The sequence below is a fragment of the Coenobita brevimanus genome, chromosome 61 (assembly GCF_032717465.1).
Source record: "Coenobita brevimanus isolate Jiangsu-jjx chromosome 61, ASM3271746v2, whole genome shotgun sequence".
Classification (NCBI taxonomy): domain Eukaryota; kingdom Metazoa; phylum Arthropoda; class Malacostraca; order Decapoda; family Coenobitidae; genus Coenobita; species Coenobita brevimanus.
The window spans coordinates 44,712,786-44,731,135 of NC_137014.1; the positions used below are offsets into that span (position 1 = coordinate 44,712,786).

Consider the following 18,350-nt stretch of genomic DNA (forward strand, 5'->3'; position numbering starts at 1 on the left):
TGTATGTGAGTGAGGTGGAGGGAAGAGGGAAGGGGTGGAGCCCGCGGATGAGGTGGATGGGAGAGGGAGAGACCGCGGATGAGGTGGATGGGAGACGGGGAGACCGCGGATGAGTGGAGAGGATGGAGAATGAGAGGCTGACTTGGAGAATGTATGTGAGTGAGGTGGAGGGGAGAGGGAGGGGGAGACCGAGGATGAAATGGAGGGGAAAGGGGGAGAGGGAGGATGATGTGGAGGGGGAAAGGGGAGGGGGAGGCCGAGGATGAGATGAACTTTTGGGATGGAGAAGTGTATGAGGGAAAGGGTTGTGGATTATGGAGAGGGCAGCGTGTTGGCGGAGGAAAAGGTGACGTGGTGGGTACAGACAGATAGATAGATATAAAGACAGATAAATAGATAGATACAGATAGATGTATAGATAGATAGATAGATACAGATAGATAGCAACCACCCCAGGACTCTCTTCCAGCCTATTCCAGACGATTTTGTTCAACTGAGAATGAGTATAGGAGCCCTGAGACCTGACTTTGAAGGGCTATGAAGGAGTTTGGAGGACTGTGGAGGACTTTGAATGCTTTATCTGGATATTTCCTGTAAGCTGGATTGAGTCATAAGGGAATGGCCGGGTGGTTTCTCTCTCTCTCTCTCTCTCTCTCTCTCTCTCTCTCTCTCTCTCTCATTTCTGGCTTCTACTCACTCACTTAAAATGGTGAGATATTCGGTGATGATGATGATGATGACGATGATGACAAACTACACACACACACACACACACACACACACACACACACACACACACACACACACACACACACACACACACACACACACCGCTACTACGTGACTCCCTCCCAGTACACCACTTCTTCATCTTGACCACGCCTCCTCAGATTCAGAAACAGGCATCTTAGAAGGATTACTTAAGACACTGGTTGAGATTTATTTTTTTTAGCTCCTTCAAGACGGCGTAACTCCTTTATGTTTCCCTTCCCGCTTCCTCCATTTCTTTCTTGGTGGTGGAGAGGGACGCCTTCACGTGGTGGCACTGATATAACTGGGCGGTGGAGCTGCCTGGTTATACACACGTCCCTCGCCTACCTCCCCATCCCCCGTACAACTACTGCTACTACCACTACTACTACTACTACTACTACTACTACCACCACCACCACCACCACCACCACCACCACCACCACCACCACCACCACCACCACCACCACCACTACTACTACTACTACTACTACTACTACTGACCAATCTAAGTGGTAAAAAAATCGTCATCTTCATTTTCTTCATCTTTCTTCTTCCAAGGAAATTTAACCCATCTTGAGAAAGGCCTTGGGATTCCTAAGACATTACTAAGTCTCTCTCAACCTCTTCAGTATTTGATCTGGGTAACTTCAGAGGCTGCATACCTCCTTGGGAACCCCCCTTGAGGATGCCGGTGCGTCTCAGTAAACCCCTCCAATACGATGCTGGATTTCACCTGTCTTGTCCTACCTGCTCAAGACGGTTTTCTCATTAGACGCTTCTCTTCAGGTAAACCCAGACCTCTTGTAGTGAAAGGGTTGATTGTTGTGTGTAAAGTGGGTGGTTGAATTGATGTTTGGTTTTGTGTTTTATTAGTGTTGTTGGTTTGTTTTGAGAGAGAGAGAGAGTACCCGGCAACAAGTCTTCCCTCTCCTTCTCTCTCTCTTTCTCCCTCCACCCTCATAGATTGCCCATACATCCTGGCCACACACACACACACACACACACACACACACACACACACACACACACACACACACACACACACACACACACACACACACACACACACACACACACACACACACACACACACACACACACACACACACACACACACACACACGCCTCCCCCACACCACAACAACACTGATGACGACCTCTGTAGGACTCATCACAAACCACACCCTCCTTCAAAATCCTTTATTCCTTCTTCAAGATCCTTATTCCCCTGGTCTTAGAAGCCTCCCTGCCACCTTCAGGATTTATGCCTTACGTCTTAATCCCCCCAAATCCCCACCAGACGATTTCCTTCAGCCATAAATCCCCCTTGTTGAGTAATTACGGATGATTTTGATGTAACGTGTGATTCATTTTATTGATTTTCTTTCTACATATCTATACTCCGATCACTTCAACTTGGCGTAAAATTGCCATCTCTTAATCTAGACTGCTTAGTTGTAACAGTATAACGCTAGAATACCCGGCTAGTCACGAAAAAGTGCTGTGGAGAGGGTGTAGTGCCAGGTGGAAGTAAATGGACTATAGGTTTTTTAATGCTCATATTTTGCGCGCGTACACACACACACACACACACACACACACACACACACACACACACACACACACACACACACTCTCTCTCTCTCTCTCTCTCTCACCTGCCGCCCACCTGTTTCCTAATCCAACCTAGACAGACTAGAGCCCCCACGCCCCCCCCTCTCTCTCTCTCTCTCTCTCTCTCTCTCTCTCCCTCTCTCTCTCTCTCCCTCAGCAATGGTAATTCCGGGAGAGACTCGACCCCCCCCCCTTTTCCGAAATACTGGATCCGGTAATTATCCGCCTAAATGACTCTAATTACCTGGGGAAGCACGTAATTAAGGGAAATAGCACCATCATCATTAACTTCTCACCTTGATTACCTTTCTAATTAGTGCTACAGGTAAAGGTAATACTCTTATGATCCCCAAACACCTTTCTTCGTCTCGGAAAATAACTTAAGGTGGAATTTTAGGTCAAGGCGAGAGTTAAGCCAAAATACCGCCCACCGACCTGATAAAAAGATAGCCCAGTGAACCAAAATCCCGCCCAGCTGATCAAGAAATAGCCGAGGTAATAAGGTGCCGAAAGCGAGGAGGGCGCCGAGGCGAACTAGATCCGCGCCGCTGTCTCCTCCTCCACTTAACCCCCTCACTCCCTAAAAATTTATATCGTTATCTTTATTATCTTTCTTTCTTTCTTTCTTTCTTTTTTTATCTTTTTCTCGCTCCCTCTAAAGCGCATTTTTTTCAACGTGACCAAAATCCATGACCTTCCAGCCCGGTTCCCATCCAGGTGTAGTCAGACTGGAGGATTTGTTTGGGACTGTTGTTGTGGGCGCCCATCATCCACTCACCCGATGTAGCGCTGCCTTAACTGACAAGCTTAATGGTGTCCTGTTACCCAGAAAACCATTTGCAACGCTGGGTGGTAACCATATCACCAAATAATGGGGTGATGTGGAGCCAACTATGGTGTTAGGCGCAAATTTCATCCAGGAACCAAACCTTCACATTCTTCTCCACGCTTCGCTGTGGCAAGACAATTTCTGCTGCAAGGAATCATTTCACTGCATGGGACGACCTTGGAGGAGCAATTGCTTTCTTGCAGTTGATGGGTCTGCTCAGTTAGATAGTTGGGGTGGCTCTTCTCCTCCTCCTCCTACCACCACTACTACTACTACTACTACTACTACTACTGCTACAATGAAAACAGCAATAATAATAATAATAATAATAATAATATAATGCATTCAGGATTGAGTTGACTTGTAACGTCTTGAGTTATTAACAGAGACGGAACATAGAGAGAGAGAGAGAGAGAGAGAGAAAGAGAGAGAAGGCCTGTTACCGGGGGCCTTCCTGACCTTGGTGTTAATTTATTAGGCTTGTTAAAAGGGTGGTGATTGTGGTAGTCGTGGTGATTGTGGTGACTGTAGTGGTGGGGTGGTGATTGTGGTGGTGGTAGTGATGATTATGGTGATGGTGGTGGTGGTGGTAGTGATGATTATGGTGATGGTGGTGCTGATGGTGGTGGTGGTGGTGGTAGTGATGGTTGTGGTGGTGGTGATGATAGTGATGATTGTGGTGGTGATGGTGATGATAGTGATGACAACAGAGAAAATGTCCATTGTATAAATTAGGCTCTCAGTTGAGGGGGGGGGGGAGAGAGAGCTGTCTTGAACCATCCAGATCTCTCTCTCTCTCTCTTGTTTTTGTCTCTAACTCCACACACACACACACACACACACACACACACACACACACACACACACACACACACACACACACACACACACACACACACACACACACACACACACACACACAGGAGCAAGCACAACCGCGTACATTTATATCTTTGTCTATCTATCTATCTGTCTGTCTGTCTATCTATTAATGTCTGTCTGTCATTAGGTCTATGTGTGTATGTATGTATGTATGTATATCTATTAGGCTACTGTATGCATCTGTCAGCCTGTCTTGCTATCTCTTGTACATGTGATGATGATGATGATGATGGTGGTGGTGGTGACGATAAGGATAATGATGATGATAAGGATAATAATGATGATGATGATGATGGCGATGATAATGATGATGATGATAAGGATAATAATAATGATGATGATGATGATGATGGCGATGATAATGATGATGATGATAAGAATAATGATGATGATAAGAATAATGATGATGATGGTGATGATGATGATGATGATGGAATTACAACAGTAGGGTTGTTGTTGTTTGTTGCTATACTCCTTTCACTTTAACTTGGACCAAAATTGTCCTCTCTTCTGTTGTAGCGAAAGAATAGCGCTTATGATACTAGTCACGAAGAAGTGCTGTGGAAAGGATGTTGAGCCGTAGCATTGTCTTTCTCCGCCACTGAGCCGCGTGAAATAAGGTGCAAAGGTCAAATTAAATGATGCTAGTCACGAAGAAGTGCTATGGGAAGGATGTAGAGCCGTAGCATTGTCTTTCTCTGCCACTGAGCTACGTGAAATAAGCTGCCAAAAGACGAAAATCTGGGCCTTGTTAAATATGATGCTAGTCACGAAGAAGTGCAGCTACGTGAAATAAGCTGCAAAAGGAATATAGAAAAATGATCATCTTCAAGTCACCCTTTTCTCTCTCCTCAGGCGGATCTCTCTCTCTCTCTCTCTCTCTCTCTCACTTTATATGGGGTCCCAGCCAACACGTATTGCAAATTGCCAAGAGTTGTGCAATGCTGGAGGGGGGCGATCTTGCCAATTTAGAGAGAATGTCGAGTGAAAAGTGAGCTATCTCTCGAGGTCAAGGTTAACCTCTCGAGTGTTACTTGAGTAGTTACTTGGGTCGCCCTGAAATTGCCCCTTGCTTGTTAAATCAGCTCTGTCTTATGTTTGGTGATTGTGTACATGTCTATCTGTCTGTTTATCTATCTGTCTGTTTATCTATCTGTCTGTCTATCTATCTGTCTATCTATCTGTCTGTCTATCTGTCTGTCTATCTGTCTGTCTGTCTATCTATCTGTCTCTGTCTGTCTGTCTGTCTTAAATCATCTCTGTTTTATGCTGGGTGCTTGTATTCCTGTCTATCTATCTATCTGTCTATCTATCTAGGAGGTGGAGAGGGGGGGGAAAGAGGGATGGGGTGGGGAGAAAGAGGGGGGAAAAAGGGTAGGGGGTGGGGGGGACAAGGGGAGGCTATTTTACCTTGGATACGCCCTACACAATCACCCCCACCCCCACCCCCACCCCACCTTCACCCCCACCCCCACCCCCCACCCCCATACACCCATCGCTCCAAAGGGTAAAGACATCAAACGGTATACCACTCTCACTTTTATCTATTTTTATCTACTTCTCTCACTTTTATCTATTTTTTATCTATTTTTTATCTACTTTTATCTATTTTTATCTACTTTTATCCATCTTTTATCTACTTCTCTCACTTTTATCTATTTTTTATCTACTTTTATGTACTCTTACTTTTATCTATTTTTTATCTACTTTTATCTACTTCTCACTTTTATCTATTTTTATCTACTTTTATCTACTCTCATTTTTATCTACTTTTATCTATTTTTTATCTACTTTTATCTACTCTCTTTTATCTATTTTTTATCTACTTTTATCTATTTTTTATCTACTTTTATCTACTCATTTTTATCTACTTTTATCTATTTTTTATCTACTTTTATCTACCTCTCCTTCCCAACACACACTTCTTGGTCTTTCCCCTCGAGGGTTTCTTTCCCCTTCGTGTTTCTTGGTACCTAAAGACGGTTTTTATTATGATTAGACGATTTGCTTACTTCTTCTCTTTCTTTTCCCCTCTCTGTCTGTCTCTGTCTGTCTGTCTGTCTCTGTCTCTCTCTCTCTCTCTCTCTCTCTCTCTCTCTCATCCGAAATACTATGCAATTCAACCATTTCTCACTCATCCCCCCCCCCTCTCTCTCTCTCTCTCTTTTAACTGGAGACGTTAGATAGTGCCTAGGAGAGGGAAGGAAGGGGGGGGGGTATTACTGATACCAAAATAACATAAGACGGACTTGGGGGGAGAGACTAACGAGGAGTGTCATAGTAAGTCATAAATAATCTTAAGAAATACATGGATTAGATATAATATTATTATTATTATTATTATTATTATTATTATTATTATTATTGTTATTATTTCCACTCACTTCATGTTTTGCTGTCTACTTCTTCCTTCACCTTTATCATTCTTTTTCTCTGCCTACCTTCCTCGCTTCCCTATTTCTCCCATCTTCCCCTTTTCTTACTCTTCTTTTTCAGGTGGCTTTGCATTGAGTGACAAGCCATATGGTTTCCTGTAAGCCAGGAAACCATTACAGTGCTGGGTGGTAACCATATATCCAATCCATACGTGTTCCTTACGTGTCAGCAAGTGGGTTGGCAGAGGGTTAGTGCCCCTCGTAAAACAACTAACTCAAAGACAAACGGCCACCCCTTATGGGATTATTGCGTCTGGCTATAGATAGATAAATTGATTACTGCTACTACTACTACTGCTATTACTACTACAGCTACTACTACTACTACTACTACAACTACTATTACTACTACTACTGTTTTTTTCTGCGGGGTACTGTGTCAAAATGGTCGAGAAATTAGAATCACGGAACGTTTCTCAGGCTGCGACTAAGGGCTGGGCTCCGAAACGTCTCTCAATACCCGAGTGCCAAGATGTGTGCCTTGGCCTTGTGTCATGTGCAGCCGCCATGACCACCGTCAGCACGAGAGATGCCATTGGAAGAAAGACGTCAGCGTAGTGAAGGTGTTATGGCGGCATCATTGTCCCGTGGCTGCTGTGAGTATCTTCGAGGTGAATATATTTGTACCTCCTAAGCTACAATACAATACACACGTCATGATCTGCGTGGGTTAGATTAAGTCGTGAATATCTTCTTCATTACAAGAGGTGTCTCCTGTGGTGAATAAAGTACTGTAGAGGCAACAAGCAACTGCAAGACGCGTGGTCATGGTGAGATGAGTAATAGTGCAGTAGCAGTTATAGCAGATGCAACCCCAGGGTCAACTGTACGTGAACCCGCTGGACTGCAGGCTGAACATACCATCCTGCTGCAGTCCACCGGCCTTCATTTGGGGGGGAGGGAAGGACCTGAAAGACCTTTGCATAACTGGGCACCAGAGGCGCCCGGTAATGTTGGTGCCATCGCGAGAAGGCTTTCCTTTTCGGCACCGGATGATTCTTTTTTAATCAGCATATTATATATATATATATATATATATATATGAGAAGGTTATATAATTAGAGAATAGTGGCAGTGACGTCAGCCTGGCTAAGCCTTTGGGTAGGTTGCATGATGCGTGTTTGTGGCCGCCACTGGTATAGCAACAATGGCAGAGCGTGGCATGGGGGGGCAGGGCATGGTGTCAGGCGTTGACCACGTGACAGGGTGCCTATATAAACAGCCCCATACAAGCCACTCCTCCTCAGTACTCAGCCTGTCTGGTGAGAGGCACACAGAGGGCTGGACAGAGGGAGGTCGAATGGTCCACTCTAAACCGTTTCTTCCACCTTTCTGCTCCACACCGGCCCTCCACCACTCCACACCAGCCAACCTCTACTCCACACTGACGCTCCACCACTCTACGCCACCCTCCATCACTTCAAACAGGTGGGTAGGACGATGATATTGAGATTATTCATTTTTTTCACAAAGTCTGGCGGCATTTGGGAGACTTGAATGGCAGGGGGAGGGGTGCACAGTAGGCCTCGTTTCGCCTGCCACCCAGATGATTAATTTTCCGAATTATTTACTTTAATTTCCCTCTTCCTGCACTCACCCTGACTCCTCAAAGTAGCGGGATAATGACTTGATTGGGTGAGGGGATGGATGCACGTTCCTTTGCACTAGACATCCGTTTCGTAGCTGTGAGAATATTGTGTTGTCATTTTTTTCTTCTTCAGGATTTAAATGAATTACTGGAAGATTTAGTTAAGATGATGATGATGATGATAATGATGATGATGGTAATGATCATGGTGGTGATGATGAGAGTGGGAGCTGGGGTACTGATGATGCTGATGACGATGATGATGGTGATGATGATGCTGGAAGTTGGGGTACTGATGATGATGGTAATGATGATGATGAGACTGGAAGCTGGTGTATTGATGACGCTGATGATGATGACGATGAAAACTCAGATAAGCTCCATTTCAACAGACATCTCCACTTACGCATATTTTCACCTCACTTCACCATCACTCACGATCATATAACAAACTAAATGGATAAAGAAAACTAGACGAAGATTATAAAAACGCAAGAAAGTGTACCAATTCTTCCTCGAATATTTTAAAATCACACAGCCAATTATTTCGTATTTTCCTTTCTTACAAGACATCCTCCCCTCATCTTAAGGAACTTGGGACGATGGGTACAAGATGCTAGTTCCTCCTTCCCTTTTGCGATGTTGTTTTTGAGGTATGGGATTTCTTGAAGGTGTATAAGGGGATTACTTTTACCTGGTGCTAATTGCTGATTGGGGATTATACTTACCTGTGTTGCTTCTTTGATTAGACCCACTGTAGGTATGAGACTGAAATGATGATGGTGATGATGAAGATGATGGTGATGATGATGATGATGATGGTGATGATGATGGATAAAAACACTGATAATGATGATGATGATGAAGATGGTGATGATGATGATGATGGTGATGATGATTATGGATAAAAACAATGATGATGATGATGATGATGATAATGATGGTGATGATGATGATGGATACAAACAATGATGATGATGATGATACTGGAAGCTTGGGTACTGATGATGATGATGGTGTTGATGGATAAAACAGTGATGACAGTAGTGATAATGGTGATGGTGATGGTGATGATGATGATGATGATGAACAAAAATAATGTCTAAAATCTTGCTTTATCCACAGAGTCACCCGATCAGAGAGAGAGAGAGAGAGAGACTGAGGAGGGATTTAGGATTCTGTTCTCTCTCTTTCCCTAACCTTCCCTTTCAGCCATCCCATACACGCACTCCCTTTTCCTCCTTCCCTCCTTCTCTTCCCTCCTTCCTCCTTCCCTTCCCCCCCTCCCTCCTTTCCTTCCTTCCTCCCTCTTTTGTTTCCTCTTAAACATATCCACGAGTAGTAGTAATTTCACCTTTCATTTCCTTAACATTTACTTTCCTCTTCCTTCCTTCCTTCCTTCCTTTCTTCCTTTCTTTCTTTCTTTCTTCCTTCCTTCCTTCCTTCCTTCCTTCCTGACTTACTTCTTTCCTTCCCCTTGCCTTCTTCTTTCCTACTTCTTCACCCTTCCTTCATTCCATCTCCTTCCCTCCTTCTCTTCCTTCATTCCTTCATGCCCCTTTTGCCTTTTTTATATCCTGTCACCTTCCTCTTGCCTTCACACACACACACACACACACACACACACACACACACACACACACACACACACACACACACACACACACACACACACACACACACTCTCTCTCTCTCTCTCTCTCTGATCCACTCCTCAAGCTCCACTCACGCTTCTCTCGAGCTCTCATTTCTTTTCTCTCAGCTTTTCAAATGTTCATATAATATCATATTCTATGTCATGTTTTTATTTCTTAATGGTCAAAAATTGGAGTTTGAGACTAAGAGTTTGCAAATATCGAGTTTACAGAAATTTATTGAATTTTTGAGTTTTTTTTTTTTTTTTAGTTTCTCTTCCCGAATATATATATTTATCCAAAGAAAAACCAGTTTATATTTTATATCTTTTTTGCAAATTTTAATTCTGAAATTTGATGTATATATATATTTTTTTTTTCTTTCAGTTTTTCATCCTGAAAAAACAAAAACAGTTTGTATATGTTTTTTATATTTATTTTTACCATTTAGTTATTTATTTATTTATTTTTTTTCAGAATCCAGCAGCCATGAAGACCCCCACCCTGCTCTTCATCACCTCCTGCTGTCTCCTGCTGCTGCTCCTCTCACAGTAGGTATTATTTTAGTCACGTCATGCCCATTTAAGCGCCTGGTGGTTTAGTGGGTCAAGGCGCCCCAGTTTATTGTATCCCATAAAGAGTTTAAGTCCAAGGGATGGTTCGGATTCCTTAATGTCACTCAAGGGCGAGGGAACGGTCAGCCTTGCCTTAAATATCAGGAATGTGTACCTTAACCCCGGCCGTCTACGCTGCTGGTGGGGCTATAAAGATGCAATGACGTAATAGCTGTCACTTGGCGATTTGTCTTCGGCTAGATGTGCTGGGATTAGATATAGCCTTTATTACCACCTTTATTAGTATTATATCCTTAGCTGATGAAAGGTGATAATGATAACTATTACCATTACTGCCACTACCATCAACACCTTTACTATCATCATCGTCTCTGTCACAGCCACCCCTTTCACCGCTACCAATACCCCAGTTACTAGCGTTACAACTACCGCCACCATCACCGCTACTCCTCCTCCTCCTCCTCCTCCTACTGCTACCACCGTCACATCTAATCCAACCCCCTTATCCACCTGCAGGCCAGGGAGCGGCGCCCCCCGTTGCAGCGAGTACGACCGCCCCCCTCCCTCCGGCTGCAAGTACGGCACATCGCTGGACTGGTGCCGCAACGGAGTCTGTGCCAAGGTGAGACAGGCCACACTTTTTACGCATTTTACATACATTTTATTTTCTCCGGGACGCCTTCACGTGGTGGTGCCGATAAAGCACGTCACTAACTCTGCCCGATTATACGAGAGTCCCTCAGCCACCTCCCTATGCCGCGAAAGGAGGAGGATGGACTGGAGGAGAAGGGTCCACACAGACCTGAGGACACAAAAACAGCAAAAACAATTACATTTTCTTATAAATACTCATCTTTTACGTTTTTTATTCTTCTTACTTGGAATGATATACCTGTTGCTGTTTTCATTAAGGGACTTACCTAATAAAGATAATATTATTCTTTTTCTGATTTATCGTTGTAAATATACTTCTCGCGTAGTTGACAGGCGTGTATCTAAGCCTTATTCTTCTATCCCAGGGCCCCGGTCACCGCTGTGGAGGGTACAGATGGGAGTACGGCAAGTGTGGTGAAGGTACCATATGTATGTGTGGTGTGTGTACCGGGTGTTCGCCCATTGACGGCTCCTGCTACTCCAACCAACCCATTTGTTAACACCCACGCCACCACGTCCACGTCCACGCAGATTTGGATGCACAAAAACACAGGCTTTTTTGATCATGCAGCCTTACCAGCAGCAACCCCGTCCACATAGATTCGAATCCACAAGAAATGCAGGATTTTTTTTTTTATCATGCCTCACCAACACCAACCACGTCCACATAAATTCGAATCCACAAGAACGCAGGCTAGTTTTATTTTTATTTTTATTTTTATCATGCAGCCTCACCAACCACTGATTCGAATCCCATATGAAGCAGCTGGAGAGGTTTGGATCCTAAACTCACCACCAGAACAAACACCACCATTCACGTCTGCATGAATTCAGGTCCGCAGGAGTCGACTGAAGGGTTTTCCAGTCATGCAGCCTCACTAACACCACTCCAAGCCGCATTGATTTGAATCCCCAAGAGGCCTAGAGGTTCTTCCAGCATGTAACCACAGTAGCACCACCTCCTTAACAGTTTCTACGATGCTTAAGGAAAGGACATCATTTTCTACCCTCATTCAACTCACCCTTACCTCTGGCAGTCACCAAGATAGCAAAACCATCTAGAGATCTATATATCTGCACTAATTCCCCTCACCACAACACCTGACCCTTTGTCGTAGTTTGGGAGCTACGTACAGTTGCGGGCGAGAACATCGCTCCACTTTTAAGACGAACGGTGATGAAACTCTTCCACATCATCCTGAAAAAAATGCTGGGTTCCAAAGAGTACATCACTGTGTTTCAAAAGGTATCGTTCACTCTCCCTTTATGTATCGTAGTGAAGTAGATCGATATTAGTGTCCGCAGTTGAACATCTGGATAATTTCCCGATGATTAATTTGTCACCGTAGTCCAATATTGTGCCTCTTCCATCATGGTCGAAGATGTTAATGTTTTGTAGATTTTAACACATTCAGTCTGAGGTCCTACATTAATATTTTGCCCTTGTTGCTGTCAGGTGATGTAATTCGAGGGAAGAGATTTTGTACCGCAGGTGTTGGAGAAAGCCTTGTCTAATACCGATAGTTTGAAAGTCTATCTTGAACTGAAATATTAGACTGGAGGTAGAAAGACTAAAATAAAGAATACACGATTAGGCTGAACAGGTTAATGGGTTTGGTGAGACAGATAGATAAAGACAGAGACAGAAAAACAGACAGACAGACAAATAGATACAAATTCAACCCCATTTTGTTCCCGTCTCACACAGAAAGACAGACAGACAGACACAAGTTCGATCCCATTTTATTCCCGTCTCACTTATTGGCCTGCAAAATTTCCCACTGCCAGGCAAATGGAAAACTGAGGAGGATCTGAATTAGTATCTTTGTATAAGTGAAGGAGTCCAGTATTATCTAACCACTAACAGACCTTATTATCTTGACTAGTGTATATTATAGTGCTATACACGGCCTATAACAGCTACTGACCTCCTATATACTCGCGCTTGTGATATTGAAGTACAAATATAGTAAGCAGTGTATTGAGCTTAGAGTGTATTTTAGGGTAGCGCACGACCACCACTACCGCCACCTGACCCGACCTGACACACAGAGGTCAGGTCAAAGCAATACACCCGTGGATGAGGACATGTGTGTTTTATTTCCTTATATTCACCGTTAAACTTCTCTTCCTTACTTTCCTTACCTTCCTTTTCTTCCTTAGCCCAGATTTTCGTCATTCTGTTGCCTGTTTCACGTAGCACTGTGGGTAAAACAGACACTACCACGGTCCTACATCCTTTCCACAGCACTTCTTCGTGATTTTTGTCATAATGATGGTGATAGGGATGATGATGATGATGATGATGATGATGAGGAGGAGGAGGAGGAGGAATATAATGATGATGATGATGATGATGGTCAGGAGGAGGAGGATAACGATGATAATGATGACGAGGAAGAGTATAATAATAATGATGATGATAATAATGATGATATATATGTACGTGAACTGTATGTATATTGCACTGTGTCACCTTGCCCGTTGCACCACATATACCTTTGCAATTGTACCTGCATGTCCTCTATAACCCCTTCTGCCCGACAACCTCCCCCCCCCCCGTCCATGGTGTCACTCAGATCAAGAAAATGGCGCTAAATATGCCATTGTTGTGTGTGAGTGTGTGTGTGACCTGACCTTAGCGCCTGGATGTGGGTCAGGGTGTGTGTGTGTGTGTGTGTGTGTGTGTGTGTGTGTGTGTGTGTGTGTGTGTGTGTGTGTGTGTGTGTGTGTGAGAGAGAGAGAGAGAGAGAGAGGAAACCAATACAGAAGTCAGAAAGTGTGTGTGTGTGTGTGTGTGTGTGTGTGTGTGTGTGTGTGTGTGTAAGAGGAAGTGCGGACATCCTCCACACACACCCCTTCCCCCCGTCATCACCACTCACTTCCTCACTGATTATTTGTGTGTATGTGCTTGTGTGTGTATGTGTTTGTGTGTGTGTATATGTGTGTGTTTGAGTGTGTATATATATTTGCGTGTGTGTGTGATTGTGAGTGTGTGTTTTTGTGTGCGTCTGTTTGTATGTTTGTGTGTGTGTGTGTGTGTGTGTGTGTGTGTGTGTGTGTGTGTGTGTGTATCTGTGTGTGTGTGTGTGTGTGTGTGTGTGTGTACCTCTGCTACCCACACCCACATTCCTTCCTGTTTTAAAGTCTTTCTTCACTACTTTCATCATTATCTTTGACGAGAGTTGGCATGGTGGGGGGAGGGGGGAGCACACCCTGTTAAGATTGACAGTGTATATTGGAAGGTATTGACAGGGAGCGGGGGGGTGGGGGACATTTTTTCTCCCTAACCCCTTCCATGCAGCGACTTACCTTTACTCCTGCTACCGCCAGACGACATCATTCAGCTTAGGACGGATTTTAGGGGTTTATGGGAGCTACTTTGAACCCTTAAACCCTAAATTTTAAACCCTAAATTTCGAAAAGTCTTTCCTCAGCAAAAAAAAAAAAATATATATATATATATAACAATAATAATAAAATAAAAAAAAAAGAAAAAATCGTCAAGGGGCACTTAGAATGAAATGAGAAAAAAGTAATCGTTCTGAAGTGGCTGGTGATCGATGGGGGGGTGTTGGAAATGTGGGTGGGGTGGGCGGAGGGGAGGGGGGGGTGGCAGGGAGGGAGCAATACACCCTGTTAAAATATGCATGGTAGGTCGGCTGGTATGGGCGTGGTGATAATTCAGAACTTTCACCAACCGAACAGCAGCCAACTAAACACCTGCCGCTCTCGTATACCTGGTGCTTCACGACGCACGGGATGGTCAGGTGGTCTAGGAAGTGGTCTGTTGTGTGAGAGGACGCGATATCTAGACCAGGCTGGGGCAGGAGACAGAGTTCCCGAATTTCCCTAAAAATATATATACCAGATCCTTCACAAGACCCACCGCCATGTCATAAAAATACCGCTGTTAATACCATCACACCAGGCCTTACCATGAAGCCCTAGCAAGTATTCAGTATGAACGGTGGGTATTAGCGCTGAAGTGGTGACATGCGAAGGGTTGTGGTGCTCAGGAAGACAGCTGGACCTTAGGAAACGGGCTATGAAAGTCTATGCTCAGATTCGGACTCATAAAAAAGGGTTATTTGAGCAAACTAACCAATACCCAAGGCGTCCATACATAGCACCCCACTAGCAACGCCTGATGGTATCGTACGTAGTGTGGGGAAGGTTCAGTCTGCGGGTGTGGGCGTGGGTGTGGCAATGGGTGTAGGAGATAAATGGATGATGCAGGATAGACATTGATAACGCTGACGGTCTGCGGGTGTGGCCGTGGGTGTGGCAGTAGGTGTGGGAGATGAATGGATGATGCAGGATAGACACTGATAACGCTGACTGCCTGCTGGTGTGGGCGTGGGTGTGGCAGTGGGTGTGGCAGATGAATGAATGGTGCAAAAAGTTGGCCTACACCTCTCTGAATGAATTTTATGTGACAGGAATAGGAAGCACGGAACAAGGAAGGAATGTCACTGTCGACTGGGGAGGAATGAGGAATAAGGAAGATAGGACAAAATGCTGGCTTAGAATCGTCGGCGAACTTTTGCTCCTGGCGGTACAAAAGGAGGAAGGAAAAGGGAAAATAAAAAACACATGAATATTTTTTTATTTTTATTTGCTGGTCACAAGTGGATGAGCCGTCCACTTGAGCGTGAGTTTTTGTGAGCTGCCACAACACACTTTCTCACTTTGGCACCAGGGGGCCTCGTATTGCACATTGCAGGCCGTATTGCACATCGGAGGGCTATTGCACATCGGTGAATAGATAGACAGATAGATAGATAGATGGATGGATAGAGAGATGGAGAGATTTGGGTTACTGATCGACTGACTAATAAGTAATTAAGTAGGTAAGTGGACAGATAGACAGATAGATACATAGACAGACAAATAGATAGATAGATAGACAGACAGACAAGTAGGTAAAATAGACAGATAAATGGATAGATAGTCTGATAGAGAGAGGGAGGATAATGTGACACTGAATCATCATCATCATCCTGACAACTTCTGGCTTTCTATTTTAAGTAAACAAATACATGTAGAGGTGGGGCAGGGGTTATAACAATACGTATATCACCATCATCATCAACACCCTAGCCCACTGTCCTTTTGGGAGATCTGAAGGAGAGGTTCTTCCCTTATAAAAACAGTAATCAGAGGGCATAAATATTTAGTTACAATGTGTTATGTAATAAATATTTGGTATGGTCAGGGTGTGTGGCGGGTGGGGATGGAGATCGGCCATCTTTAGATCTCTTTTTTTCATCGGGGTAACAGTTTTAAAAGATCCTATATACGGGGGTTAGATTTTTAAAAGTTCCTATATACTGGTGGTGTTGATTCCAGTCCCCAGGGGGTTAAGGAAGAGGTCAGTGGAGACATGGACGTAGTGAGGATTTAAAAACTGAGGAACCAAGGCGTGGCCAAGAATTTATGAGGTGACCAAGGAGGATACTGAGGTCGGGAAGTCTGAGGTCACTGGGGTTGCCTGGTGTACCTTAGCCTAGCCTTGGGTTCCTACACCACCATCTGGTATTACAAGACTGGAATTTACCATTATTAATAGTGGTATCATTACGATATCCAACCTGGTCTATCGTACGTGATTATAACCCTATATACATAATACACTAATTGCATTGCCATGTTGCATAATTAACAAAATATAAATGTCCCTAGAGCTATGGATATTTGTACTGGTATATCACAAGCGCTTATATACTGCGGACAACAGTGTATAGTACACATCCACGCGAGTTATACCCCAGATTGGCAGTATACAGTTTGGGTTTGGGGCATTTATCTGTGAGTATGCTATATAATTAACTGCTGCCCCTTTCCCTAGCTGTATGTAATTTAGATATCAATATGAGGTGTCAAAACATATCTCAACAAATGGCTGATTAAGAGGATGAGTTTCAAAGCATGGTGGTGGAACGTGACTTGAATAGACAGAAATTAATGCCGATCAACTGCACAGGGACCAATATGGCTGACCATTTTCGTCTTCCCCCCCCAAACACTGGCAAGAGTAGTCCGAACAATCCGAGTCCACCCGTCTGTCCTGCACGAGATTAGAGGTTCCACTTTAATGAGCTCTTTTGGGCGGACATTAACTGTTGGTATATTAACTAGTTTTGACTTACATTAACATGTTTTGGGGCACATAAACTCTTTTTTGGCGCACATTAACTCTTTTTTGGAGCACATTAACTCTTTTTGAAGTGCAGTAACGTTTGGGCACTCTTTTTTGGGGGTACAGCAGCTCTTTAGGGGGATATATTTTAAGCACATCTGGCCCCCACCACCACGCTTCAGTACTGATCTTCTGTACAAATGGCATCGATATGCGTACAACTCGCCTGGGTTGATCTTCCTCTGTGTGTTCTCTGTGATCACTACTATATCCGCCGCCAGCCAACTTGTCCGTTAATCCCCGCCCCTTTCCTGAAGTGGGGCGGGGCTTATCAGACAAGTTGATTGGCGGCAAGTATAGTCCACCTAACCTTTCAAGCTGAGAGGTGCTTGGTACACTGGTCATAAACTATCTGTATGGATGTTAAAGCCAGTGAGTGAATAGTTATACTTCTGGTTGATTCCTTTACCCTTTGACCGCCAGTGAAAAGGTGAAGGGTAAGTCGAGACAGCTTTTAACCCTTGGACTGCAACGGCTTCAATTCACTGACCAGAACCACCGAGTATTGGTCTGAAGTATTTATCCAAACGAGTCCAAGGGCTAGTCGATTTTTTTTTTCCATTTTCACTCTTTGGACTCAGGACTACACAAAGCCACGAGTATTAGCCTGACTAATTTACCGGAACGGGTCCAAGAGTGAGTCGATTTTTTTTCCTTTTTACTGTTTTGAACTTGGCTGAGTAAACGATCTGATGTTAACCTGAACAGAACACGTAGGTACTTCCACGACAGCGAAAAAGTTCATTCAGATGTTTTCTCAACTTTTTAGCTGCCGGAAGCATTAAAAAAAAATCGGTGTTAGTCTTAAATTCTTATACGAAAACAGCGAAAAAAGTTAATTCTGTGTACATGTTTAACTTTTTCCTCTGCCAGGACTCTTTCTCATCGGCCATATTCCGTTGGGCATGGGAGACTTCGTAGTGACTTTTCCTCGGCGATTTACTCTCCACCTTACAACATACTTTCCTTTTTATATCCCTGATGTGTTTCTTATATCAAGGTAATTTCTGCCAACACCCAACGAGGGATGTGAAGGTGTAATATACACAAATAAATCGCTAAGGAAGAGGTGTTGCTGAATCTCCGAGGCCAGCTGGAGATACGGCTCTCTGTCCATATGTGATGTGATGTGTGTGTGTGTGTGTGTGTGTGTGTGTGTGTGTGTGTGTGTGTGTGAGGATTTA

At 44.0% G+C, this 18,350-nt stretch overlaps 1 protein-coding gene across 1 annotated transcript; it reads left to right on the forward strand.

Moving 5' to 3' along the window:
- The first annotated feature begins 7,772 nt into the window (after positions 1–7,772).
- LOC145403549 (neuroparsin-A-like) lies at positions 7,773–13,051 on the forward strand. Its single transcript, XM_080275230.1, has 4 exons — positions 7,773–7,941; positions 10,213–10,286; positions 10,827–10,932; positions 11,330–13,051. Exons 2-4 carry the CDS (start codon positions 10,225–10,227, stop codon positions 11,462–11,464), a joined length of 303 nt encoding a protein of 100 aa, XP_080131356.1. The 5' UTR covers positions 7,773–7,941; positions 10,213–10,224; the 3' UTR covers positions 11,465–13,051.
- The last annotated feature ends 5,299 nt before the right edge of the window (positions 13,052–18,350 follow it).

What these genes read in the sequence shown, in the direction of transcription:
- LOC145403549 (XM_080275230.1), top strand. Translation starts at nt 10,225, where the DNA reads ATGAAGACCCCCACCCTGCTCTTCATCACCTCCTGCTGTCTCCTGCTG. An exon ending in CTGCTGCTGCTCCTCTCACA is followed by an intron (nt 10,287 to 10,826) that starts GTAGGTATTATT and finishes ATCCACCTGCAG; the next exon opens with GCCAGGGAGCGGCGCCCCCC. An exon ending in GCAACGGAGTCTGTGCCAAG is followed by an intron (nt 10,933 to 11,329) that starts GTGAGACAGGCC and finishes CTTCTATCCCAG; the next exon opens with GGCCCCGGTCACCGCTGTGG.